Raw genomic sequence first — 27,804 nt, 5'->3', positions numbered from 1 at the left:
CATTGTTAAATGTTAAATAAAATAAATATTTCAATTGAAATGGATGAGTTAGCGATGCGATGATGCATCTGTTGGTCCGATCTAAACGGGATTCGGAAATGCAGATCGCAAGCTAAATTGGCAACCAAAACAACAGTTCCGTTTTCCAGTTTGCACAATAAGTAAATCCAGCTGACCCAATTGTTTCGACCTCACCAATTAAAAAGTGTAAGGTAAATGATGAGGTGGCGGGCGGTTGTTTGTTCGGCGGGCGGGAGTGACGTCGGCTGCTGGGAGTTGGGACTCAGGAAGCCGGGAGCGCTGGACCGCCGTTATTGCGCCGGGCGCGCCAATTGAAGCGCGTGTCCGCTACTCGCGCCCAATCCAGCATGCACGCTCCGCGATATTTCGGACGTCGAATTTGAGTGCATTACATCCTCCGACAAACGACAGTGCAAAAATGAAATGTTTCCTTTGTTTCGTGTTGATCGTGCTCCTCGGGGACTCGAGTGCGAATCACGACGTCGAAATGGGTGAGTTGAATTTTCAAAAAACTTTCTCGGTGAGCGTGATATTTCAGTATCTTTAAAAATAATGTTTCCAATATGTTTTTAAGACCGTACAAATTTTTAATTCTTTGCACTGTTCTTTACCTTCACCACACTGGATAGGTTTATAAAAATGAACTAACCCAAATTAGGTGAGCCTCTAAAAAAAAAAAAAAGGGCGACTAATAAAACTTTAACAGACACTTAAGTAATTACATTTTAAACTATCCTTTTTAAAAGTAAACTTACTACTTTTTTCTATTATTTATTATTCACTTCGTCAATTTATCTTGCGCCGAACAATACTATGTAATATTGTATTCAATCGATAGAAATGACATGTTTCGTTACTTATATTGAGGTTTCGCAAGTTAAATTTTAAGAATGTGTTTTATTTCCTTGCGGATCTGTCTGGGCCGTCCTCTTCGGTACCCTTGATCCAATTCTGTATGATGTTCGAGGACACTTATCGGAAACGGATGTCAATTTCTTTTTATGGTATAAATATAGCTTTATTAGTGTCCATATTCGAACTATGCATATTTCCTTCCGTACCTTAGGCAGCTTGTATAAAAAACTGACTTTATTAGTTAACTCTTAAATAATTGAATTCTCAGAATTGAAACAATATTCTAAGTAGCTACTCTAACAAAGTTAATCAGACAATAAAATTATTCCTAACACAAATCATTTTGACGAAATTATTTAAGTTTTTTATTTTTACTGTAGAGAACTTTTCTATTCTTTACATGCTTGCAATCTTAGAATAGGTACTTGGTATTTGTAGGATTAAGTAGTTAGTAGAATCGACGCATTTTCAGTGGAAGCAGTTGTGGGACATACTGCAGAGCTTCCCTGCAACGTCACCTCTGAAATAGAAGGTGACAAACTGAACATCATCGCGTGGTACAAAAATGGATCATCTACAGCATTTTACAGGTGAACCGTCGCAAATACAACATTGCTAAGCTACTGCAAATAATTCAATTTCTTAAATCGAAGTCACGAAATTTGAATATTCTTAGCTGAACACATGCTGAACAATAAATATTTTTTATACTTTGAGCTTGTTGTAGTCGGTACACCAGCAGTTGTGCCAAATCATGTATTTCTTGTTATCCAAATAAATTAAACAAAGGAAGGTCTAGCAGCGTAGAAAATACATTTGTTTTGCATCAGCAGTCGCGACTTCCGCAATCAGAACGGCAAGGCTGGCTCGGCTCCTGACCGTTACCGTATGCTGCGCTCGGGCACTGAAGACACTGACGTGCTTCAGATCGCCTCCGTGCGGCCCGCCGATGCCGGCGTCTACATCTGCCATGTCGACTTCGACTCGAGCCCTTCGCACAAGACTTACGTGCAAGTCACTGTCATTGGTAAATACAACTTTGCTGTTCAGATAAAGCGATAGGGGAGAATGAAACAAGCCGAAGTTAAGCCAAAGGCAGATTTACCAAAATTACGCACGTTCTAAAAGTAAAAAGGCCGTAAGATGAAATTGATGAAGTTTGCTCGTCTAAATCTATTATGTCGTTTTCTATTCTACTTATTTCGCTTTTTTCCTAGCTAAGTATCTCCTTACCCTGATTCAGTTTACACATTCGATAAGTAAGTTCAGGGCCAGATGATCTTATTACCGCTTCCGGTCTCCAAATACCATCGATCATAATACAGGGCAGTTCGGCTCGGTCACAACCAGTAATTTATTATTAAATTGTTTATTTTATTGGCAAATTTCAATAAGTCGCAATATTCCCACACTCGTGTCAGCTACCGACAAAGGTTTCTGGCAAGTTGGGCTATTTACCTATCTGACAAAACGGCGCGGCCGGTTAATTGGGCGCGGGCTAATGAGGATGCCCGCGCCGGAACAATTCCCTCCATTTATTAAACAATTACGCGACGTCAACATTACATCATGTAAAACGCTTTGTGGGTGATAAATAATTTAGGTGTCGCCCTATAGACCCTACAGATCACACGATCAATAAATGTACCGGGAAACTTATTTGTGCACACCACAGCATTGTAGTGCAATTTATGCAGTAAAGAAAATATAAAAAATAAAACTTTCTAGTTTTGGGTAGGAACTTTCTAGGAACAGTAAAAAACTCTTTCTTAAAAATAGCCGTAGGGAAATCGAATCTAACTAAAGACTAAAGTCCTAGTTTCCGAATTTTTATTGACTTTTCTAATGTCTAATGCTGCAGATCCCCCACAGCGATTGTACGTGATCCACGAGAACGGCACGCGGCTGGCCGCCGCCGGCGCCGGCTCCAACACCAGCCGCAGCATCGGCCCCTACTACGTCGGAGACACCGTCCATTTGTTCTGCGTCTCGTTTGGTGGTGGGTACTCTTAACGATTAATTAAACGAAAATTACTTATCTAGTCTAATAAATAGACTTGATGCCTCAGTGAGATTCTTTCCACTCGTAGCTTCCGGCGTTCTGGGTTCAATTCCCCGGCAAAACAATAGGTACATTACAATACAATGTACATATTTTGTTCTGAATTAAGCTTTTACTTAGCCTTTTTCGTAATCAAAAAGCTCTATTCAATGTTGTTCGTTCGATTTGCTGCTTCACTTAAGCAAGCATCGTTTGTGAATACGGGCATTAAACATGATAGAAGTAGAAGAAGAAGGAATCTCTCAATCTCAGGATTTAGTGTGAGTTTTCATCAAACGTCGACGCGTCGTCACTAGCGAGCGCGTTAAAAAAAATGTGTGTAAATTTTAGTTCTTGAAAGTTTCCGCTAGGGGCGCTGCACAATCCGTCATACATTTAATGCCACTTTTTTACGCAGTCGTCGTTTGACGTAAACTCACACTACGTCCCCTGTTATCCAACAGGCAAGCCGCAGCCGTCGCTATCGTGGCGCGCGGGCCGGCGGCTGCTGAAGGAGTCGTGGACGCAGCTGTCGGAGCAGCGCGTGCGCAGCGACGTGCTGTACGGGCCGCTGGAGCGCGAGGACCACGGCCTGCCGCTCACCTGCGCCGCCGCCAACAACAACCGCAGCCAGCCGCTGGCCATCGACCTCATTGTAGACATGCACTGTGAGATATTTCACTATTTTTACTGTTAGCCGGTGACGGCGTAGCGTGCGTTGGCACCCGGGGCGGTTCCCCCGACACCCCTCCCCCGTCCCTTCGTAAGTCCATAATTGAAGTTGGTGTATACCCAACTTCAAAAGGGGGGCTAAGGAACCCCGGAATGGTCTTGAGCCCCCCAGGATTTTTGGGTTACCGATTCGAAGATGAAAGATGTTAGTACGAATGAACCTCCCCGTGTCATGACATGTCATGCAGATGCGTCAGTGAGTACTAATCAGTGCAACTGCTGGCACCCCCTGATGCTTGGCACCTGCCGCTCACCTGCGCCGCCGCCAACAACAACCGCAGCCAGCCGCTGGCCATCGACCTCATTGTTGACATGCACTGTGAGATATTTCACTATTTACTGTTAGCGCACATGATGCGTTGTCTTATGAAGATTCACCCTCCACGGGCTCTGCGGTGACGTTATCTTTTCATGCCTTAAGTACAAAATGTACAAATTAACCAGGTGATCCAATCAATATCTAGCCCTTCTACCAAATGAGCGCTCACCAGTTGACGCCACTGTCATGACCACTAATAGCCACTAACGAGTGACAGGACCTTAGGTACTCGGTATTTTGTTAGGTCTACCTCATTGTTCTACCCTAAAAAGAGCGTCGCAGCCTAACGTTCGTCACTGTGGTCCACGCCCAATTGACATCGTGATAAAATAGCACCTCATTTAACACATTGGCTGCGAGCACCGATTTTTCTTTATCTATTCGTCACATTAGGGGTCATCCATAAAGTACGTCACAACTAGGGTTTCTGCTCGAGCTTTCTCGAACTCGAGAAAACTCGAGAAATTTGGCTTCATTCGAGACGAGAAAAAAATTACCGGAGCTCGAGAATTCTCGAGTTTCGATTTTGAAGCTTTAATATTCTTGAAAGCCTATTTTCTTAGACAAAAGTAAGTTTTTAATTATTTAATAGGTTAACGTTGCGTTTAGACTGGCCTAGTCTTTCCTTTTTTTAACTAATTTGATTTGCAAGTAATGATCTTAACCGAAACTAATAATGTTCACCTACGAGTATGCTATATTTTATTATGTTTGTATAACTGACTGATTTAAAGACTGAAAATTTTTTGTTAACTATCTGTTAGTTTAGGTACTCGTAAATACGTTTATTCAAGTCGTTATCTTTAAGTTTAAAAATTTATTTAAAAGTTTTTTTTTGTTTGTAAATGTAGGTTTATTATCGTAATTTTTCAGTTAATTTGGACTTGTGTTCTTTGGAAAACAAGTGATTCAATTGGAGCTCCAGATATGTATGGTTATTAATCCTTAAAGTACACGCGACTTTATGACTTTTGTTCCTTTAGTTAATTACTAAGTTATAATTATCCTACTAATATTATAAATGCGAAAATTTGTGTGGATGTCTGGATGTTTGTTACTCTTTCACGCAAAAACTACTGAACGGATTTTGTTGAAACTTTACAGTATTATTGATTATAACCCAGACACATTATAACATTAATAAAAACCCGCGTTTTTATTAAATTTCAACCGATTTCAACAGTTTTAATTAAAAGACTCGAGACCCGAGAAAACTCGAGACTTTGGCCTCGAGAATTCCCGAAACTCGAGAAAAAAAATAAGTCGAGAAATCAGAAACCCTAGTCACACGTAAAGAGGGGGGGAGGGGGTCGACAAAGTGTGACATGGTGTGGCAAGGGGTGGGAGGGGTCCTAAGTTTCGTGACATCAAATTTCAATTGTTTCAAATATTTGATACAATGTTGATTTCATAAAAATAATAATTAACTTTAAAAAAAAAATAAAACCGACTTCAAATGCGTGAACACAAAAAAAAAACTAAAAATTAAAAAAAAGTTCTACCCTTGGGGGTTAAATATTTTCTTCAAATTCGCATGAAACCACCCTTTTGATAATACCTATTCAACAAAAAATAATCGTTCAAATTGGTTCATAATCGGCGGAGATATTGCGTATAAAAAAGTTCATCCCCAATTTTCCACCCTTGGGGGTGAAATATTTTTTTCAAATTCGCATGAAACCACCCTTTTGATAATACCTATTCAACAAAAAAATAATCGTTCAAATTGATTTATAATCAAATCAAATCAAATTCGTTTATTTGTGGAACATAGGTAAATAAAATATTACAGGTGTTAAAAATCGGCGGAGATATTGCGTATAAAAAAGTTCATCCCCGGTTTTCCATCCTTGGGGGTTGTTTTTTTTATTATGAAATTTTAATGGGACCACGCTTGAGGTATTACCTATACGCCGAAAAAAGATTTGTTCAAATCGGTTCATAACTGGCGGAGTTATCGCGTAACAAACATAGAAAAAAAAAACATACGGGTCGAATTGAGAACCTCCTCCTTTTTTTGAAGTCGGTTGAAAAGTACATTTAAATGGAAATATAACTAATTTCGGAACTGCTGTTAATTTAATAATTTATCGATGTGAAATTGCAAAACATGTGACGTCACACTAGGGAGGGGGGGGGTCTCAGAAATGTGACCACCTGTGACAAGGACGGAGGAGGGCTCAAAAAATCATGAAATTCGTGTGACGTACTTTATGGATGGCCCATTAACGAATGTTCCTCAGTGTCTCCGCTGCTGATATCGGTGCGCAGTGCGTCGAACCGCAACAGCGCGGGGCGCGCGCGCGCAGGCGAGCCGCTGGGCGTGCAGTGCCGCGTGCTGGGCGCGCGCCCGGCGCCCGACGTCGAGTGGCGCCTCAACGACGCACGGCTCGTCAACTTGGAACAGAATATCACGGTATGATCATCCATGTCTCTTCTTTTTTTTATCCATAACGAGGAAACTTGGCCTGTATCTCACCTGATGGTAAGTGACGATCAGGCCGAAAGTGGAAGCGAGCTTCACCCGGAATCTTCAACCACGGAGGAACTGGCTATCTTACCTCTTAACTGCCGGAACGCAACAATGCTGTTAACATTGTTGTTATGGTGACAGACTTAGGTAAGATGGTGGTATCTAGCTAGGCGGACTTAGAACAATCCCTACCACCAACCAAACCGAACAGAAAAATCTGCCCCCACTGGGAATCGAACCCGGGACCTATGCGTCTGAAGCAGGTGGTCTTACCACTAGACCACAGAAGAGGCGGTTGTCTTCATTGTCCACAGCTGAATTTTTCCCTCTCAAATTACTTACGTCTGATTCTACTTCAAAAATCACTTCTTATTGCCGTGGGCGCCTTAAAAATGACGCGCGTTTCTTCAACTTGGAGCAGAACAGCACGGTATGACAGAGAGGTGTCATCCATCGTTCATATCTTTAATTCATCCACAGCTGAATTTTGGCCCCTCAAATTACGTCTGAATTTACTCCAGAAAATCACTTCGTATTGCCTTTGTCCCTCAAAATTAATTATCGTCGAGTGGCGTCTCAAAGAAGTGTCTCGTCAACTTGGAGCAGAACATCACGGTATGATCTGGCAATGATGTAAATCATCCATGTCTTTTCATCGTTCAGAGCTGAATTTTCTCTTCTTAAATTACATCTATAAGTACTCGATCTGAATCAACTCCAAGAAAATCACTGTGTTGCCACTGGTGTAACGGTGTATAAAGATTTGAGGCCAATGTCTGTGGTATACTTACCACCACCACGTGGTTTCGATGTTGCTGATGATTTTAATCTCTTGAAGGTTTTGAGGAAATCCAATCACATTCCAATCAGTACAGCGTAAATTCAAGAGTTTCCATGCCCATTGTTTCCAGACTGACGCGTCGCAGCGGTTGCTGGTAAGCGAGGTGCAGCTGTCGCTGGGCCCGGAGCACGACGAGGCGCGGCTGACGTGCTGCGTGCCGCTGTACACGCGCGCCGCAGAAGACCAAGCCCTCTGCGCCGCCCCTTTCCCTATCACTGTGCGGTGTTAGTATCAACCTTTACAGTAAACTTCAATTCAAAACTTATCAGTCATTCCTACTGTTAATTCCTTCCTACTAGTCCTACCAATATTATAAATGCGAATGTTTGGATGTCTGGATGTTTGTTAGTCTTTCACGCAAAAACTACTTAACGGATTTTTATGAAACTTTACAGTATTATTGTTTATAACCCAGAATAATAGGCTATAATTTATGACGATCTGTGACAAACGAAATTTCACGCGAGTGAAGCCGCCGGCAAAAGCTAGTAAGAAATAACGGGCATCATGAACTTTCACTGTTCACATAATATTAAATACATTAATTTGCAGAGGAGTTGTTGTGAATAACAATGCAAATAATAACATTGAAGACAAACAACAACATCGATAATAATAATTATCAAAATTAAGTTAGTATAGTGACACTATATCCATTAAAACAGCAATTCCCGCTAAGTAATGATTCATAAATATTCATAATCATAATATTAATTAATATATTGGTATGTAAACACCGTAAAGTAATATAAGGCAGTTATATTCAAGGTCGAGAAAGCTAATAATAAAATCCTTTTCACTTTTCAGACAAACCCATTGTGCAAATCGTTGTGCCAAACGATTTGAAAAATACCACGATGGCAGTCGTGAAGGGATCAGACGTAGTGATGAACTGCTCCTACGACGCCAACCCAGACCCGCACGTTCTAGTATGGTACTTTCAGGTATGTGAGCAACACTTCTAAAAATAATCACCTTTTTTATAATAGCTATGTCTGGAAGAGAATCGCTTTATAGCGATAAGACCGCCTAAATTGTGCCCTAATTTTTGCCTATTTCTTTTTTGGCTAGTGTGGTGCACAATGAATAATGTGTTCTATCTATCTAAATCAAGTGGCAGGAGCAGGACCTAATCTTATGCATGCCGCTTTGTAATTTGGCCCACATTTCCAAATAGTTTTCTTCAAAACCATCTTCACCTCTATTTTAGGATGACGTCCTAGTCAAGTACCATGACGGTGATATAACGCCCACCCTGACGTTATCGAAAGTGAGCGACGAGCAGGCGGGCGAGTACGGCTGCGAAGTGGGCAACGCGGAGGGCACCACGTATTCTGGAGAAAACGTCGTCATTGACGTCATTTGTAAGCTCCATTTCTCTAGTATACACCGCCGGCAGCACATCAGACTATACTTTGAATGTTTATTGCAAAATAGCGCGTAATACAACTGCATAAGACGCCAGCGTTTATAAAAGAAAGAAAATATTTTACTTTTTGATCTAATTTAACAATCCATTTACTAATTTAAAAAATATGTGCCAAAAAAGACACCTGATTTGCAGCAGGTTTAGCTTGATGTGCTGTTATTCGTTCTATTGAAAGTTTTATAAGGCTAGTGTATTTGGTTTTGTTACAGATCCAGCATATTGCGAAGAGACAGATATTATAGAATTTGGTTTAGGGGAAGACGAATTTTTAAACATAACATGCAATGTCAAAGGCAACCCTCCGCCGACTCAGTACCGGTGGGTCCTGGTGAACGACTCCGTGACGGTGAACACCATCAGAAACACTTCGCAGACTACTGTGGAAACAGAGGAGCCTACGTTACTCTATCAAAGACCGAGTGGCACGCCTTTTAGTAAGTTTCGTCGATTGAACTTGTGTAAAAAGTAACGTAACTTGTATTGCAACAAGTTACTAATAGTAACGTTATTTTAAATTATTTTAAACATTCTGTCATTATCTATTTTATTACAATATTTACAGCTACGGTGTTCTGTTGGGGTCTCAATGGGGTACCAAGCAGCGGGCTGCCTCACACTCCGTGTATTTCTCTGATAACCGACGAAACGCCGCCGCGATCGCCGACCGACTGCGTCGCGACGCGAGTCGAGTCGAAGGACATAACGATCACATGCGAAAAAGGCTACAATGGTGGATTACCACAGGTAAAGCCTGCTGGTCCGTGAGCACGTAGAATTTTGTCCAATGACCCCAAGCTACCCATCCTTATCGCTCGCGCGTAATTATGTTGCTGTCGCGCTCGCACACTCACTGCGGGCGCCCGTCGCACAGTCGCGATAGCAATATAATTACGTGCGAGCGATAAGGATGGGTAGCTTGGGGTCATTGGACAAAATTCTACCTGCTGCTCACGGACCAGGCTTTACCGTAACCACACCGATAATTATCTATTAAAATATTTGAACAGTTTCTTTTGATATAATAATGAATCATATTGTTGCAGCACTTTAAATTTGTTGTAAAACCGATAGATGACGAAAACCACCAAGAAGAAATCCTATCGATAACTAAGATGGAACCCAATTTTTTAATACAAGAACCAAGCGAAGAGAAATATAAATTCGTTATTTTAGCCATAAACGACAAAGGAGAGAGCAGTGAAGTGGAAATTGCGATGGAGGATATCGTTAATGAAAACCCGGGTAAAGCTTACATTTTGTTGTAGTTATCAATTTTGTCATCATAAGCAATAATCCAAAGTCAACTTATAATATTTTTAATTAACTGTAAAATTAGTTTAGTTTCATTTAACATTATAAATAAATCAAACCAATAAAGTTGATCGATTGGTTTGCGTAAAAGTGACGTCATTCGTTTCTAGTCTACTCGTATTTATAGAAATGTTTCCTCAAAGATGTTGCCTATAGCGTTTTCACAACTCAAAGTAAGTATGATTGATCTACCCAATTGGTGATTCCAGAAGTATTGCCAAAGAGCGCCATCGCGAATATCACGACGCTGGCGCTGGCGCTGTGCGGGGGCGTGGCGCTGGTGGCGCTGGCGGCGTGCGGGCTCGTGCTGTGCGCGCACGAGCGCGGCTCGCGCGACCTGCCGCGCGCCGTCTCAGAGCCGCCGCTGTGCGCGTACAACACGGAAGGTGGGTGCCGTCGCAAAGCAGGGTACTCACCTGCCATGTAGCATGTAACGTAACCAACCTTCAAGTGAGTACGGCTCGTCCACGGTCATCGCGTATCTGGCTGGGAGCTCCTGAATCCTACTGCGAGCCGCCTTTGTGCTACCGCCACTCGGCGCGCGGCGGGTCGCTGCGATCTCCCTGCGAACCACGCGCGAGCAGCCTCGTCAGCCACGGGCTCGTGCCTATGTACTCACTTGATACAGTATCTGATACATTACATGCTCCACGACTAGGTGAGTACCCTGCTCAACATCGTCATGGGTGCTAACATGCAGGCATATGACTTATGCGACACCGCTCTATGCTGTGACGAGAACGCGTTTCGACAGATCTTATGGTTTAGCGCTGACAAATTAGCACCAATGCAGAGTAAGGACGTTACTGCCATATGGGAAGCGCTGAAGTGGTAGCTCTCCTCATTATGAATTATAACAACAACCTATTTATTATACTTTAATTATTCAACCAAATATTTGACATAACATTATTGACATTCCAATGAGCGAGCATAGAAATGTGGAGTAGCAATAATTATTTTTATTCCATTAACCAACATTTTCAGAATCCAACTGCGACACGTTCCACGGTAGCGACGACGGCAGCGAATGCAACGTGCGCCGAACCGATTCGTTTCGGCGAGCAGTGTCGCGGTACCCTTCGAGAAACTTCGACGTGCGAAGAACTAGCTCGTTCCACTCCGCGCGGTACATGAACGACATGGCCGAGCAGGAGCCCACCAAGTGCAGCGACGTGCTGCGACACAGCGCCAGCTGTAGGGTACACTCCCTTCAAAACATCAATAAGAAAAGGGACATGGACATGCAATGCGATCATCTCGTTATGCATTTACCGAGCGAAGTTAATTACAACGTGCCCAGACCTGTAAGATCTTTTCAAAAATAATGTTCTTATAGACTGCTGACGATTCATAAATACATGGTTTTCTTAATTTCAGATGAACACGTTCTACACAATGCCAAGAAAGATGCGACAAAAGTTGGCGAAAGAGCTCAGCGACGAAGCATCCGAAATAACACAAACGTCGGACGGCTTCTCGCTTCCGCCGCCACCGGACGAATACGGGACGTATCGAGCCGGCACTCGAATAAAGGACATGCCCACAAAGTCAACGCCGACTTACAGCACAGTCGTGAAGAAAAGTTCGGGAAAAGAACCAAAGAATTATAATAATGTGATAATATCTCCTATGAATACGGTGGGCCTGCCGACCGTGAGCGCGCACGCCGGCGCCTACAGCTACCCCGACGACGAACAACGGCCGCACCAGGTAAATACTAACCCTTTTGACGAAGACTCATCGTAACCGTTCTCATCGTTACTAATATCATTAACTCATCTCCTCCACAGAACACGACTGGCATATTAACAACTTTCCAAGGCCATATTAGTGGTAAAGAGTCTGGACTATAATTTAATTTAGGCTAAGACAAACAAGTCATGAATCGTTATTTTTATGTATTTACTATGTATAATATTTTAAGATCTCATTCTTCATTAAATAATAAGATATAAGGGCTTTAAATTATAGAAAGTCATAATTATGTACTTCAATCATCATTTATTTACAAAAATAGAAATGGTTCACATTATTTAGTGCCTTTAAGATGTATCTAGATTTCTCGTTTTCTATTTTTACATGCACATGATAAAACAATACTTTAAAGAATGTAGAAAAGTATGTAAGCGTTTTGAATAAAAATGTGTGATTGATTATAAGTCACTGCCATTCCGATTGTATGTGTACATGGTTTCAATAAAGTGTAAATTATTCTAAATATTATTTTAAAAGTTTTTGTATTTTTACCAATTTTATGGAATATTATAAAATAAAAATTAAATCAACTGAACGGTCTTTCATTTACTAATGACTTTAAGTTACATTAAAATGCATGATGAAATTAATATTATTTAGACAAAGTAAAATTTTGTCGGATGTCAAAAAATGATTTGAAGAAAATTAAAAAGATATGGGAAGCAAATGGACTTAATGTAATTGGATAATTAGCTAACTTATATCTACTGACTCAGTCCAGGCGGTCCAGGTGCGCCTGCGCAACTGTGAGGCGGTCCATGAGGCGCTGCGTGTTCGGCCGAGCCTGGAACAAACATATCAAGTTAACACATGTTTTTGACTATGAATTAAAAGGGTTCCAAAGTTCATTTTTTTTTTAAATAACAATTTGTAGAATTTTGTATATCTTAGCAGATATAGTCAGTACCCGGAATAATGCTTTACACTACTCTTGAAAGTTTCCCACATAGACAGGCGAGAGTCAGAATCCATGTAGCCCAGAAAGTATTATATTTTTATGTCAATTCAGTAACAGTCACAAATTAAAATCCACCTCAAACTGACTCAGCGTTGGTGGACCCAACTGTCTACTAACCCAAAGTGGAGAGAAGTCGGTATACTCGGCCTGTCCTGTTTTGTACACAAGTTTATTAGCACAGGATACTCCTATTTTCTTCTGTGGGTCTAAAGTTAATGTGCAATTTACGTAACGTTACGTAAACCCAGTCGAAAAGTGGTCGATAGGCCTTTTTTGTACGGAGTTATGACGGATTCGATTTTCGATTCGATCAAAAAGTGCAACTTATCTGGAGGAGCAGATTCACTTCGTTGCGGGTCCAATGACAGTTTAACTTTCCCTTGGGACAAACTTGACCTTCACTGGTTGGGTTTTTATTGGCGGTCAAGCTGTAGATCCTGGCAGCGGTTGGAACGAGAGGTGGGAATAGTCCCACAGCCGGCCCAGTACAGACCTGGAGCGAGGACAGCGCGGCCTCGTGCAGGTCCTTGCAGCGGGCGAGCGCGCGCCTGCGGGCGGCGGCCTCCAGCGGCGCCAGCTCGCCGCGGGCGCTCTCCAGCAGCAGAGCGGCAACGCTGCACACGCGGGGCTCGGCCCGCAGCCGGCCAGTACAGACCTGGAGCGAGGACAGCGCGGCCTCGTGCAGGTCCTTGCAGCGGGCGAGCGCGCGCCTGCGGGCGGCGGCCTCCAGCGGCGCCAGCTCGCCGCGGGCGCTCTCCAGCAGCAGAGCGGCAACGCTGCACACGCGGGGCTCGGCCCGCAGCCGGCCAGTACAGACCTGGAGCGAGGACAGCGCGGCCTCGTGCAGGTCCTTGCAGCGGGCGAGCGCGCGCCTGCGGGCGGCGGCCTCCAGCGGCGCCAGCTCGCCGCGGGCGCTCTCCAGCAGCAGAGCGGCAACGCTGCACACGTGCGTCTCGTCGCCGCAGCCCAGCCACACGCGCTCGTTCACGCTTACGAGTCTGATGGCAAAATTATAGCCGTCAATAAGACGAAGATTGGGATGCCTAGCTGTTTCAATAAAAATTATGGCGGACGAAAAATTACGAATTAAACTGGACCGTATTCGTAATTTTTTGTCCGCCAACGGCAATAAAGGCAACACATTTAAATTCACTTATACACGAAATAGTTCGTAATTAATGTACTAATATGAAAACAAATAAAAAAAGATAATAGTTATTTAAAATATACTTACTTGATATAAATGTCTAGTACTTGTTCTAATGAAACACCAATATTCAACACGGCTTTGAATACCATGCTTTGATCTGCTTGAAGTTTACAGCTCATAATTTCCAGCTGGCGAACAATGAAATCTGCAAAAAAACGAAATGTACACTACATAATGAGCCACTGGTTACTCAAGTGTCGAGGCGAATTATTATAATTAATCGATTAAACTTACACAGAGGGAAGCAATGCCCAGTATGGACGTACTCCCGGCCGAGTGTGGTCAGCTTGCTAAGCACCGAGCCCAGTTTCTCGTCGGCCGTGAGACAGCCTCTCGCGGCCGCCTCGGCCTCCGCGAGGATGTTACTCCAGATGTTCTCGACGAGGAGAGCGTCGTTGTGGCCCGAGCACTGCACGATGGCCAACTTGCACTCCCATAGGTTGTACCGGTCGGCGTACTCTTCGTATAGCTGCAAATATTGGAATTGGTTATTATACAGGGAAAGTTTTCTGCCGTAAAGGCACGTAAAAACGTGAACATTTCTTTTATTTCTATAAATAGCTAAGCAAAAATGTTATTTTGTACCTTCACATTACAACTGACAAAAGCAAATTAGAACTGAGGTTTCAATATACACAGCTGATATAGGATCAGTTGAAAAACAGTGCAACCCGGGACTTGCTCTCGAGGCAGCTTGAGCTGAACCTCATGGCCCTTGTTTTCTGCATTTACTTTTAATATTATAACTTTTTATAAAATATAGGTTGTGGGAAAACAATAAATGATTTTTTCGCACATCAAGCTAAACACAGTGGTGGCGCCTCATCTCGTAGTGATACAGGGTATTTTGTTACAAAAATTTATAGTTTGATGTGCTGACGATTGTTTACGTACTGATAACAGAATTTCCACAACAGAAATCCTTGCGGCGTTTATGCTCAAAATGCCAACTTCTCAAAATGCCAACCGATCGCAAAATGACAACTTCGCAGAATGCCAACTTCTCGAAATGCCAACTTTGCGAAATGCCAACTTCTCAAAATGCCAACTTCTCAGAATGACAACTTTTCGAAATGACAACTTCTCAAAATGACAACTTATAATTATAATGAATGGAGGAGCAGTGAATGCTACAACAAATAATAAAAATAATTAAAAAGTCCATAATATTTACAATATCTTTATTTGTTACTATACAGGGTGTTAGGTAAATGGGTATATGAGCCGACAATAGCCCATGTTAACATGGGCATATAAATAATATGGTTATAAAATTTATTTTGTATGAAAATTTAAAAAAATAAAATTATGATATCAAATTTCTGACTTCACCATACCATTTATATGCCCATGTTAACATGAGCTAGTGTCGGCTCATATACCCATTTACCTAACACCCTGTATAATCAATCAATCAATAAATTGTAAGTTGTCATTATGAGAAGTTGTCATTTCGAGAAGTTGGCATTTTGAGAAGTTGGCATTTTGAGAAGTTGGCATTTCGCGAAGTTGGCATTTCGAGAAGTTGGCATTCTGCGAAGTTGTCATTTTGCGAGCGGTTGGCATTTTGAGAAGTTGGCATTCTGAGCATAAACGCCTTCCCTTGCGCGTTTAGTAGGCCTTTGTCCAGCAGCGGACTTCATTAAGTTTAACCAGACGGATAAATCTTCTTAGTTTTTACGCGGAGGAAGGAGGAGGCTTTGCGCACTGTCACCACCACTGCAGGGGGACAGAGTAGTTTGTTGGACTCCCAGCGCCCTAAAAAAGAGCGCTGCTCCGTCCTGAAAAGAGCACTGCTCCGTTCTGAAAACGACGGGGTATACCCACTAAAAGCTCCGCGGCGTTCAGTCATCGCTCGAGTATCCGGCCGTAGCGCGCGAAAAACGAATAAACCAGCGCCACCTCGCCGCCTGTACAGTACACGTCACACGCACCTGCGTCACCTCCAGCAGCTCGTCGTCCAGGCGGTGCATGGCGTGCGGCGGCGGCTGCAGCGGGCGCGGCAGCGCGGCGGCGGCGGCGCGCACGGCGGCCTGCACGCGCGCCACCTCGCCGCCTGTACAGTACACGTCACACGCACCTGCGTCACCTCCAGCAGCTCGTCGTCCAGGCGGTGCATGGCGTGCGGCGGCGGCTGCAGCGGGCGCGGCAGCGCGGCGGCGGCGGCGCGCACGGCGGCCTGCACGCGCGCCACCTCGCCCGCCTCCTCCAGCCGCCGCAGCAGCTCGCCGCCGCCCGGCCCGCCGGCGCCGGCGCCGCGCACGCACACCACGCCGGCTGACAGCCACGATATGCGCTGGGACAGGAGAGCGCCGGACCTGTGTGCGATTAATAAAAATTACATTTACAACGTAAAAATTTACAAAAATGCTCATAAAATAAAACTACTCAACCAAATTAAATCTTTATAGGACCAAATGGCAACTATTCCGCATCGAACAAAAAAAGAATCATGTAAATCGGATCAGAAATCTTTGCGTAACGTAAACACATAAAAAAAGTAGCGCCGCAGGAATTCGCCGCCGACCTCAGCGACAGCAGCTCTCATAACAAATGTGCACTCACCCTGGTTTAGTGGCCAGCCCTTCAAGAACGTGCTCTGCGGCGAGGTGGTCGCCGCACTTCTCCAGAACCTTCCACAGAAGATCTAGCAGTTGTAACGCGGCCTGTGGCGTTTTCACGGGGACTGTGGCGACGCCACGCGCGCTCCTGCTGCTAAGTAGCGCCGCAGCGGCCGAACCCAGCTTTAGAAACTCTCATAACAAATGTGCACTCACCCCGGCTTAGTAGCCAGCCCCTCAAGCACGTACGCGGCGGCGAGGTGGTCGCCGCACTTCTCCAGAACCTTCTACAGAAGATCTAGCAGTTGTAACGCGGCCTGTGGCGTTTTGACGGGGACTGTGGCGATGCCACGCGCACTCCTGCTGCTAAGTAGCGCCGCAGCGGCCGAACCTAGCTTTAGAAACTCTCATAACAAATGTGCACTCACCCCGGTTTAGTAGCCAGCCCTTCGAGCACGTGTGCGGCGGCGAGGTGGTCGCCGCACTTCTCCAGAACCTTCCATAGCAAGTCCAGCAGTTGTAACGCGGCCTGTGGCGACGCCGCGCGCGCTCCCGCCGCTAAATAACGCCGCAGCGACGCCGGCGGTGCCGACCCCAGCGATAGAAGCTCTGGGGATACAGGTTGCATTTACTGGACTAGTAGACGGTGCCGAGATTGCTATTGCGAGTAAATTGATTACAGTGATTGCGAGTGAATTTATACTACGTCTCCGATTTGTGGTAACCTTTGGTACGTGCAGAACTTTATAAGCCAGTAAAAGTCACTCTAAAAATGAACATACCTGCACCGAGATTTTTGGAAACAAGCCATTGATAAACGGCAACATGAAGGAGTTCATCATCACATGCCAAACATTCCCATACTAGTTTTCGGCCCTGCAACAAAATTTTAACATCAATGTACCGAAATTTTTATATGACAAGAATATAGATTTTTATATGAAAAGTTGATCCAAAAGTCCACTTTACGAAAACTTGCCTGATAGTTTGCGTCAGCTGGCGACAGAGTCATCATTGTGTCTGTAGTGGACTGCGATTGTGACCGAAGAGGCGCCGGCTCGCTTCCAGTTTCTACACTGCGCTCGTACAAGCGTTCTAGGGCGTTGCATACTTCCCGGTATATGTCCATTCTGAAATATAAACGCAACAGTTACATTAACTAAAATTAAAACTCAGTCGCCCACTAAACCTAGGCGCAGACAATAGACTTTTTGTCAACCTATAGTTGGGTCGGCGTGTTAAACATTATGGACATGTATGAAAGTGCGCACATTACATCGGCCCATTCTTCATCATACATATTATTAAAATCGGGTCCAACAATAGGCCGACTAAAAGTCTATAATCTGCGGGGAGTCTTAATACATTATAAGTAACAAAAATGTAGTCTAGATGAGCTGTCGTCGTTTGTACTCTGTCCCCCTCATTAATTAAAACTTACACCCTAGTTGAACACTGTTTTAAAGTGACCGTGGTTCAACTATGGTGTAACTTTTATTAATAAGGAGGTGTACGTTCGAAAATCTGACAAGAAAGACGGAATAAATTTGAAGCGGAGGACGCGCGTTAGAAAATATTGACAGACCGAAACTCTACCATGTGAAGGCGTGGAAAAAAAAACCAGTTGGGGTTTATTTTCAAGTGTTTGCAGGGCTAAGATGCGCGATCATGGCGCGCACCCTAACCCAGCTAGATGTTCACTGACCGGCGGTAGTAGGCCAGGTGCCCCTCGCGGTCCTGGGCGGGCTGGTCGCTGGAGTAGCGGTGCAGGTCCTTGTCGATATAACTTTATCGATTTAAGGCGATAATCCCATACATTTATCGCGTCATCGATAGGATTTATCGCAGCGGGCTCACTATCACTCACCGGCGGTAGTAGGCCGGGTGCCCCTCGCGGTCCTGGGCGGGCTGGTCGCTAGAGTAGTGGTGCAGCGCCTTGTCGATATAACTTCATCGAGATATTTTAACGATTTAAGGCGATAATCCCATACATTTATTACGTCATCGATAGGATTTTATCGCAGCGGGTTCACTATCACTCACCGGCGGTAGTAGGCCAGGTGCCCCTCGCGGTCTTGGGCGGGCTGGTCGCTGGAGTAGTGGTGTAACGCCTTGTCGTGCGGGTCGAGGCGCGCGGCGCACGCGCGGCACAGCTGCACCACGCCCGAGTAGAAGCCCGCCGACACTAGCTTGGCGCACACTAGAGGCAGATTCACGTTCGGAGCCACATCCTGGAATAAACAAAAAAATATACTATCTTTTTCTTCTTTAACGACAACTTAGCCATGCTCTAGGTACTGACAATGACGTAGAACGAGTAGAATACGTAACTTTCGTTTCTGATTTAACAGCAACTTCACTATGCTACACTATAATTGCAACATCATTTGTTCCTACATAAAAAAAATATATTTGCCAGCAAAAGGTATACAAACTGTGTGTTCTACTAGCAGCTGCTGCACTAACGCGGCAGCCATAAATGGATAGAAAAATTCGTATTGAACTGTATCTTGTTTGTGCCTGAACGACGGATTGTCATATTATGTCATAACGCGGAGCTATTTCGACATGTGCGATTCAGTGTGCCGGACCGGTACGCGGAGCGGCGGCGCGCGCCGCGGCTGCTGGCGCTCCCGCGCGCGCGGACCAACCTGCTGGCCGAGGCGCCGCTCACGCGCGCCTTGCGCACTATTAACTTGATAGCGGAACATGTGGACGTGTTTGCGTGTTCTCTGAGTGAATTCACAAGGACGGCTTTGGGTATTATTAGTTATAAAATGTAAATAGATACTGTATGGTTAGTTTTTAAGTTATTATTAAGCCTACCTAGATTAAGTTATGCTATCGCATTAGGTTTTAAGCACCTGTAAAGATAGTGATAATGTGTGTGGAAATAAATAAATTAAAAAAAAAAAATATTTGGATAATATGGCGCTGAACTCGTTTAATTATCGTTGCTATTTTGATAAAGACAGAATACCATTATTTTAGTTTTACATACCATGCAAAGTTTCAAAGCGTGCTGTAGCATTTCTTCTCTTTCAGTCGGATTCTTTTGTTGTTTTGCAAACATCAACAGTTCATTGGCCTATAAGAAAAAATAATATTACTATTATTACAGAGTTACGACAATGAACAAAAGTACTAGTGTACACAACATATTATAATTTGTATCTGACTAAACAAAATAGACCTTCTATTCGTTAGCGAGCTAAGATACTTACTTTAGAGCAAGTAGCATCTTCTTTTCTATAGAGGGTAGGACAGAGTTGCCTCAACTTCTGTGAGATACCGTCCACGGACGCGTTGTCTCTTAAGTATCCGGCGACCAAAGAACCTAAAAGGAGGCAAGCAACCTCTTGACCTCCTACCAGCAGTTCTCTGAAAATTTTAAATAATAATTCAACAAATATTGACACTAAAATTTGAATCAATGTACGATCTAGTGCGATTTTGTACTATAATTAAATAAAACTTACCTAAAGCTTGCAGCCTGCAAAGCACTTTGCTGTTCTGGAGGTAGACTAGACGCAATAACGTGGAACTGGTGTTCGCAAAGTACTTTCCAAAGGCTAAGCATTTCAATCGCCATCGCTGTTGAAAAAAATACGGAGTATAATTTCATTTATTTCTTTCGTATACTTTTATATCATTTTGCTTTTTTGAGAAAATGCACCAAACGGTTTTTGTTTGATCTGACAGAATCGGTGACCTGCCAACCAAAATCGATTATAATAGCAAAATCTTATTTTACACTACTACTTTAAGGATAATTTACGCACCATATCCGATCCGAATGCTACTGCTACTTTACATTGGCATACTCAAATTGGGTCCAGTGCGTAATTTAGTCATCAATTTTAAACTACGAGTATGTATGTAAAAACGGTGGTGTAATTATTACTGTGCAGTATTTTAACTTCTGCCTGAATAAAATATAATTCATGCATAATCATGTATTTCCTCCGCCATTTTCCGCAGTTGGTACCTCACGTCACACACCATTTTACCGAAGTCAGCCCTATACTATGGCTTCGGTGCAGTATCGATCACTGACGTTTGTCAACAAAATAGTGCTCGACTCTTGAGACAAGCTAAATTACACCATATTATTATGGACATTGAGCATACATTTTTTTAAATACCTTCGCGAAGATAATTTTTTGTACGTAGTACCTACTTATTATTATTCTGTGGTGTACGTACTTATGAACATCTTGAGCGCCTGCAGCGAGGCGTGCTCGTCGGAGTGCGGCGGCGCGACCACGCGCTGGGCAAAGGCCGCTGCGCGCTGTAGCTTCTGTACGGTGAACGCGCAGTCCTCGCCCGTCACGTTGCTGCTCATCTGAATAGGTTTACGGTTTAGTTATACACTAGCTTTCCGCCCGCGGCTTCGCCCGCGTGAAATTTTGTCTGTCACAGAAACACTTTATCGCGCGCCTCCCTGTTTCAAAAACCGGGATAAAAACTATCCCATGTCCTTTCCCGGGACTCAAACTATCTCTATGCCAAATTTCATCAAAATCGGTTGCGAGGTTTAAGCGGGAAAGCGTAACAGACAGACAGACAGACAGAGTTACTTTCGCATTTATAATATTAAGTTGGGATTAGAAATTCGAAGAATTATTGAACGAATCATAACTTCATCACATTTGATTACGAAGTGACTGTATTCAGATTTTTTAAAGTGATGACTGACATTCTAAGTACTTACAAATTCCTTGTTATCAGGCGTCAGCGATTTGGAAACACACTTCAAATTCCAGATGGGAGCCAATATTCTTCCAATGTAGATATAGAGGCCGTTGTGTTTCGCGCTGTACTCGACTTGTATGGGGAAATTTTGATCCCTTTGCTGCTGTGTGACATTCCCCACGAAGGAAGACTGGTTGAAGGGCGTGGGGCTCATCATGTTTTGTTGGAATGGCGACTGCGGCATCATAGACTGGTTGGGAGAGCCAGGGAAGGACTGGTTCATTGCGGCCTGTTGATACGACTGGTTTAGTTTTCCGGGCTGCATTTGCCCTTGAGGACCTCGCATAGACATGGGCGTGGACATTTGCCGCGGCGAAAACTTGGGTGAACCTGGAAATAAGATAAAATAGTTCTGCTACTACCATGACTTAAAGTGAGACTGAGGGACTCCACTATATCGAAAAATAGTATGGGCAGCGCATGTATGTATGTAACGTGTTTCTATTGACGCGGCGGGGGGCGGACGCACGCCACGTGAGCGCATTTCTGTGCATTTATAGGCAGGCGCACGCAGCGTGTGCCCGCGGCGGGTACCCACTCCATGCACTCGCGCTAGTTTTAGCGTAAGCCCTTACTTGAATACAGGTTCCTTACGACACCAATTTTCACTAAACATTATTACCAGTATCATCATTAAAATTGTGTATAGCATGATGATGATAAGCAATAAATATTTGAGTGTCGAGTATTGAGACTGTACTTCTAAAGTAATCACAAACGCACCTATACTGGAGGGCAGCTGCGAGGTCTGGTGCGGCAGCAGCGGCGCCGGCGCGAGCTGCGCGCCGTACAGGAAGAAGGCGCGCGCCGCCCACTCGCTGACGGACAGGTCGTTGGAAGTAGCATCCTCGCACGCCAGGTACACTGCGCACGCGCACGCTTGCTCTACGCTGTGGAGCTAGACACACTAATGGTTAATACGAGTATATGAGTTCAAACTGTGAACAATGGGCCTCAAACGAGACATTTACTAGTTTCAGAGCCGTTACCTAAATGGAAAAGTTTAAAATCGAGTGAATGGACTTAAGTATTTACAGTCTTAATCAAAATTTTAAATATAGTTTTTTTGTACTTTCTTTACATTACGTATGGCTTGGCGTAAACCAAGAGGAAACGTAATGGAACGAAAATTGTTATCAAACTGGCTATAGTTAGGCTACATTATAATTATTACAATTTGGTTACATGTAGAATTTAGCACTTTTTTTGCTAATACAGCAAAGAGAGTTGGACAAAAATAAGTAATCTTGAGAGCAAGATTAAACTAATACTATAGATATCACTTTCATTCTTAATTACAAATTACTTCATCACATTCTAATCAAGAAAAATCTCGTGAACTGATAGGATCTGCTGGTAACAATTTATTGTACGAGTAGGTATTATACCTGGAAGAAGTCCTTAACAGCATGAGCCTCAGGGCCGCGGCAGTCGCGTAGCAGCGAGCGCAGCAAGTCGGGCGCCGCGCCCGCCGCCAAAACCGCTGCGCCCGCGCCGGTCACCACCGCCCAGCGGGACACGCTCCACACCTCTAAAAAACGTTATTGACATAGTATTCCTTTTAACAGTTGCAACCACAGATCACAAAAACTAAAGGGAGATGTGACAAGGGGGCGCGGCTGGCGTCGCAGAAATATGCCCAAAAATAGAACACATTGCTCGTGATAGCAATGATGACAGCAGCGACGTCATAATGTAAACAGTTTACATTTATTACATGGTACTAAAGATTATTCCAACGTTGAGTACTGATACCGCAGTGGTTAATGAGCACATATTTTGATTACTTAGTGTGTGTGAATTTCTAATGAGACACTGACTTTCGAACTCATCGCATTAGTTGGCATCTCTCTATATCTCAATGGTTGCAATATATTGAAATAGCAGGCAAATCAGCATTTATCGTCACATGCTCGCAAGGGGCGTGTCAAGACTCTGGTCTTCCGCGGACACCCTTAATTGTTGGCATTGCGCATCCTTCGCGGAGACACAACTTCTAAAGAAACCACGGTACTCATGTTACGCTGTGTTGGTAGCCAATGTTCCAGGAGAAAACTTCACTAAAACATAAGATTGTTTTGTATGTAAATACAAGCAGGCATAGGTACACCAAGCGGACAATGACGAATACGCTTTGAACGACTGATAGTAGCACTTAGTCGGTCTAAGACGATTGAAGATACAACCACTAAAAATCCCCAAATAAATTCTGATCAATCTTGCAGGCCGCCAGGTTGGTCTCTTCGTCCTTTCGTTATCCTCACTAGAACACTGACCTTTCCTGGCGACCATCACAGGTGACAGGCCAGGCCAGCCCGTCCAGCGCTAGCAGGGAATGCGCCTCTCTGAAGCTGGGCCCAGGCAGCACGCGCCTCCCGGCTAATCCTGTCGGCCCCCCATTAAGTGGGGGCGTGTAGGGTACCGCCGTGTAGGGCGGGAAGACCGCGGAAGGCGCCGTGGTCGTTTCTAGTACCCAAGGCGCCGACCACTATGCGGCAGAGGGAACACCCCAGGTTTTTAGTGGGTTCGAGCCCCACTTAACCTACCGTCCCCCGGCGGTAGGTATGGATAGGCCATTTTCCTGGGTGAAAAAAAAAAAGGCAGCACGCGCGACAGGTTCCACAGCGTATCCGCTTCGGCGCCGTTGCCCGTGGAACACCGCCAGGTTGGTATAATTTCGTCTTTTTCTCGATGAGGCCGCGTTACATACGCACTAAAACACTGACCTTTCCTGGTGACCATCGCAGGTGACAAGTGAGCGGCGCGGGGCGCAGGCAGCGCTGTGAGCGCCCAGGCCGACCCGTCCAGCGCGAGCAGGGAATGCGCCTCGCTGAAGCCGGGCCCGGGCAGCACCGCCACGTTGGTATAATTTCGTCTTTTTCTCGCTGAGGCCGCGTTACATCCGCACTAAAACACTGACCTTTCCTGGCGACCATCGCAGGTGATAAGTGAGCGGCGCGAGGCGCAGGCAGCGCTGTGAGCGCCCAGGCCGGCCCGTCCAGCGCGAGCAGGGAATGCGCCTCGCTGAAGCCGGGCCCGGGCAGCACCGCCAGGTTGGTATAATTTCGTCTTTTTCTCGCTGAGGCCGCATCACATCCGCACTAGAACACTGACCTTTCCTGGCGACCATCGCGGGTGACAAGTGAGCGGCGCGGGGCGCAGGCAGCGCTGTGAGCGCCCAGGCCGGCCCGTCCAGCGCGAGTAAGGAATGCGCCTCGCTGAAGCCGGGCCCGGGTAGCACGCGCGATAGGCACCACAACGTCTCCGCTTCGGCGCCGTTGCACGTGGAACACCGCCAGGTTGGTGTAGCTTCGTCTTTTTGTTATTCTCGCTGCGGCCGCATCACATCCACGCAAAGTACTGACCTTTCCTGGCGACCATCGCGGGTGACAAGTGAGCGGCGCGAGGCGCAGGCAGCGCTGTGAGCGCCCAGGCCGGCCCGTCCAGCGCGAGCAGGGAATGCGCCTCGCTGAAGCCAGGCCCGGGCAGCACGCGCGATAGGCACCACAACGTCTCCGCTTCGGCGCCGTTGCCCGTGGAACACACCATCACTAGGCAACCTGGTGGACGACACAAAAAATATTTAAAAAAACTAATCAAAATCAAGGATCACAAGCATTATTATTATGTTTGGCCTTCTCATAGAACATAAATCTAGTCATCACTTCAAATATTATTTTTCATGAACAACAGGGAATAAGGTAGAAATGAGATTATTTTTATCACTGAAAGAAGAACAAAATCTTGGACAGCAGTCATACCATTTTCATGAACAGCACTGTGGACTTGTTTAGGCCTGAGTACTGAGGCGTTGGGAGTGAATCCAGGCGGAAGTCTCACATGCAGTAGTGTGAGGTACTGAGGCCTTTGAGAACCACCTTGATTCGCACTGAAAAATAAAGCATGCATGATTAAAGATCATTATTTGGTAGGATTATTATTTGTTATTTTTCATTAAATAATAAAATCAGCTACTTACTCCCCACTCCCAGTACTGAAATAAAGTCTAGCACCAGTTTGTGTAACAGCTACGAGATTTAAGTGTTCAGACTCTGACTCCTCCACAGCTGATATTGCTACAACTGGTTTGAAGTTAATAGGCTCAAGTGTTCTGGAACAAAATCCGATACAATATTATTGATAAAAAAACACTAATAATTAAATGTTAATAAATTTAAGCATATTTGTTTATTGCTTACTTAACAATGTCCAAAGCTGATGTAAGAATCTTTCCTTGTGTAAATCGTACAACTCTACTCAATCCTTCACCATCAGCGCCCAAATCGAACACTTCAATGCAGCCTTTTTCACTCAATGTATACAGAATGTTCCTTGAGTTATCCACTTCAATTTTGACAATAGGATCTTCATCGTATAAAGCTGCATTGAGGAATGATGGCACCAAGAATGATAAAGCACTGGTTGAATGATTTACTTTTTTACAGTGTTTGCCAAACCATCCCAATTGAGCCTGGAAAAAATACAAATTGTGAATATACAGCTTTTTATGCTATTCGCTATCAATTTAAAAAAAGATAAATCTGAAAAGATATTATTTCAGCAGTAAATAAGGGACATTTTTTATATTCCTGACAATGTTAAAAATATTTCTGCAATATGTACCTGGTATGTGATTTCATACAAACATCCATCTTTTCCACCCATAAATATGCGACCTTTTGCAGTGGACTTGACTGACATCATAGATACACCATCAGTTGGCAAAACAAAAACTGGTTCTGGTACTAAGTGTATTTCTTGGAATTCTGATGAGCCATCATTTTTGCTTGAGGAAAATGTAACACCTGTAAATTAAAGAAAAGTAAGTATGTATACCACATCTATATAAATAAAAATGAATTGATGTTCGTTAGTCTGATTAAAACTCGAGAACGGCTGGGCCGATTGAGCTGTGTTAAAATGTTTGTCGTAGTCCAGGGTAGGTCTAAACGGTGAGCAAATAAGGAAAGATTTGCTTATTTATTGACTTTAAGGCGGAACAGAGTTCGCCGGGTCAGCTAGTTTTAAATAAAACTATGAAAGGTTTCATAGAGTTGATTGCTTACTACTTGCTTACCTAATACTACAATTTCAACTGTAGTGGTCAAAACCAGTAAATACTTTACAAAACTTTGGAATACCCCCGGTTTAGGCTTGACTAACCCAACGCTGACAATGGTCTCTCCTAGGCCATCAAAGTATGCTACATCACAACCATGTTCAAAAGCCCACACATAAATATTGCTATCTATTGCAAGCCAAACTCGACTGATTTCTGGAAACACCCCCATTAGGCAATGGCATTGCATATCTGATAGAATTATTAAGAAAATTATCAAATACAAAATTGCCAAATCCATAAATTACAAAAATAGGTGAAGGAAAAACCAATATTAATTAATAATTATCAGACTCCAAATTATTTCAAATGTAGGTATTGGCATTTAAGACCAAGAACAAAGGATAATAATGAAGCAATGATACTGATTTAATGTAGGTATTTTGTAAAAGGATACGGGCAAAATGTTCCATTATTTCTGGTGGCAGTGGAACCTTATTTAGTATTTTCAACTGTGATAAATTTGGATGATTGAGCAGGACTTCGAGGTTTCTGTAGTCTCCAGCGTTCAATCCACTGCATGTTGGACTCCTTTGGGCTGCTATTCCAGTTATCTATAATTTAGAAAGCAGACCAATAAATTCTCAATTACAACATTTGTAAGATATTTGAACTTAGATTTTATATCAAGCAAAAGTTCATATTTTGCTAGGTAACGAGAAAAATAAAAACAAACCTCCAAAAACGAAGGGCGCGAATTATCAGAGCTTATGTACCGGTCTAAGGTACAACCAGCCAATTCCAAGCACTCCAGCTGCATTTTGCTTCCGTCCGATGGGCGAGGTACGTCGACACTACTACTTACTATACTTGGCATCTAAAATCAGCATCATTTACTTTAATGTACACGAAATTCTTCAATCACAAAGTTTTGATGAACGTAGCTTTTGAGGTTATATTTTATGTCAAAATTTAAAGATGACATTTACATACCTTATAAATTAATTGTTGTAAATTACTTATCACTAATTAATGAACGCATTACCATAAATCTCCGTTTAATTAATCAATTATATTCAGAAATAAATTTGTTTTGATAAGAGTAAAATAGCATAAAAAAACACTAGCTTTTCAAAGTTTGAAACGGTCGAACTTGGAATGTTGCCTGCTACAAAAAACTACAAAAAGAGACCGAGACAGGCATGTTTATGGTGTAACTAAGAGGGCTATTAGCTAAATTTATAATTGGTTGGCAACTAATTCAGTAACAAATCTTTCTTACCATTACCGTGTTTTCAATGCTCATTTTATTCAGAGAGCAGAAATAACAGGAGTGGAACTGACAGGCAATCCCCTCTAGCAATGTAAGTAGACCAGAGCCCCGATTACGGTAATTTTTAACGTCAACAATCCAGAATTCCAGACACGCTTCTCGATTCTGCGATACGATTGGTCGTTCAACAGCGCACGTCAGCTGTTTT

The 27,804-nt window shown here is 43.7% G+C and overlaps 2 protein-coding genes across 3 annotated transcripts; one reads left to right on the top strand and one right to left on the bottom strand.

Moving 5' to 3' along the window:
• Nucleotides 1–2: 2 nt before the first annotated feature.
• Nucleotides 3–12,117, top strand: LOC114353974 (roundabout homolog 3). 2 transcript variants are annotated; one of them, XM_028306175.1, is made up of 16 exons: nt 3–512; nt 1,349–1,466; nt 1,710–1,903; nt 2,738–2,875; nt 3,382–3,585; nt 6,212–6,384; nt 7,353–7,506; nt 8,090–8,226; nt 8,493–8,646; nt 8,921–9,145; nt 9,274–9,455; nt 9,755–9,953; nt 10,232–10,408; nt 11,010–11,329; nt 11,403–11,735; nt 11,816–12,117. In XM_028306175.1, exons 1-16 carry the CDS (start codon nt 440–442, stop codon nt 11,876–11,878), a joined length of 2,844 nt encoding a protein of 947 aa, XP_028161976.1. In that variant the 5' UTR covers nt 3–439; the 3' UTR covers nt 11,879–12,117. The 2 variants fall into 2 exon arrangements, with proteins under 2 accessions (XP_028161976.1, XP_028161975.1); XM_028306174.1 differs by having other exon boundaries at nt 1,707–1,903.
• On the bottom strand, nt 12,106–27,482 carry Nup154 (nuclear pore complex protein Nup154). Its single transcript, XM_028306173.1, has 25 exons — nt 27,317–27,482; nt 27,060–27,200; nt 26,781–26,937; nt 26,342–26,575; nt 25,888–26,069; nt 25,464–25,735; nt 25,244–25,375; nt 25,026–25,153; nt 24,630–24,824; nt 22,653–22,795; nt 21,988–22,162; nt 21,224–21,594; nt 20,716–20,854; nt 19,989–20,103; nt 19,734–19,890; nt 19,511–19,597; nt 18,553–18,740; nt 17,489–17,639; nt 17,292–17,385; nt 16,938–17,118; nt 16,029–16,266; nt 14,183–14,417; nt 13,973–14,093; nt 13,232–13,736; nt 12,106–12,564 (listed from the first exon to the last, which is right to left on the bottom strand). Exons 2-25 carry the CDS (start codon nt 27,198–27,200, stop codon nt 12,493–12,495), a joined length of 4,413 nt encoding a protein of 1,470 aa, XP_028161974.1. The 5' UTR covers nt 27,317–27,482; the 3' UTR covers nt 12,106–12,492.
• Between the last annotated feature and the right edge of the window lie 322 nt (nt 27,483–27,804).

Source organism: Ostrinia furnacalis, unplaced genomic scaffold (assembly GCF_004193835.3).
Source record: "Ostrinia furnacalis isolate ACB-3 unplaced genomic scaffold, ASM419383v2 OfSCF1896, whole genome shotgun sequence".
In the NCBI taxonomy this organism is placed as follows: Eukaryota; Metazoa; Arthropoda; class Insecta; order Lepidoptera; family Crambidae; genus Ostrinia; species Ostrinia furnacalis.
This window is presented reverse-complemented; position numbering and strand designations above follow the sequence as displayed.

What these genes read in the sequence shown, in the direction of transcription:
- LOC114353974 (XM_028306174.1), top strand. Translation starts at nt 440, where the DNA reads ATGAAATGTTTCCTTTGTTTCGTGTTGATCGTGCTCCTCGGGGACTCG. An exon ending in TTTCCCTATCACTGTGCGGT is followed by an intron (nt 7,507 to 8,089) that starts GTTAGTATCAAC and finishes TTCACTTTTCAG; the next exon opens with ACAAACCCATTGTGCAAATC. An exon ending in ACCGAGTGGCACGCCTTTTA is followed by an intron (nt 9,146 to 9,273) that starts GTAAGTTTCGTC and finishes CAATATTTACAG; the next exon opens with CTACGGTGTTCTGTTGGGGT.
- Nup154 (XM_028306173.1), bottom strand. Translation starts at nt 27,200, where the DNA reads ATGCCAAGTATAGTAAGTAGTAGTGTCGACGTACCTCGCCCATCGGAC. An exon ending in TTGCAGGCTGCAAGCTTTAG is followed by an intron (nt 19,891 to 19,988) that starts GTAAGTTTTATT and finishes TAAAATTTTCAG; the next exon opens with AGAACTGCTGGTAGGAGGTC. An exon ending in TTCCAAAAATCTCGGTGCAG is followed by an intron (nt 17,119 to 17,291) that starts GTATGTTCATTT and finishes CTGTATCCCCAG; the next exon opens with AGCTTCTATCGCTGGGGTCG.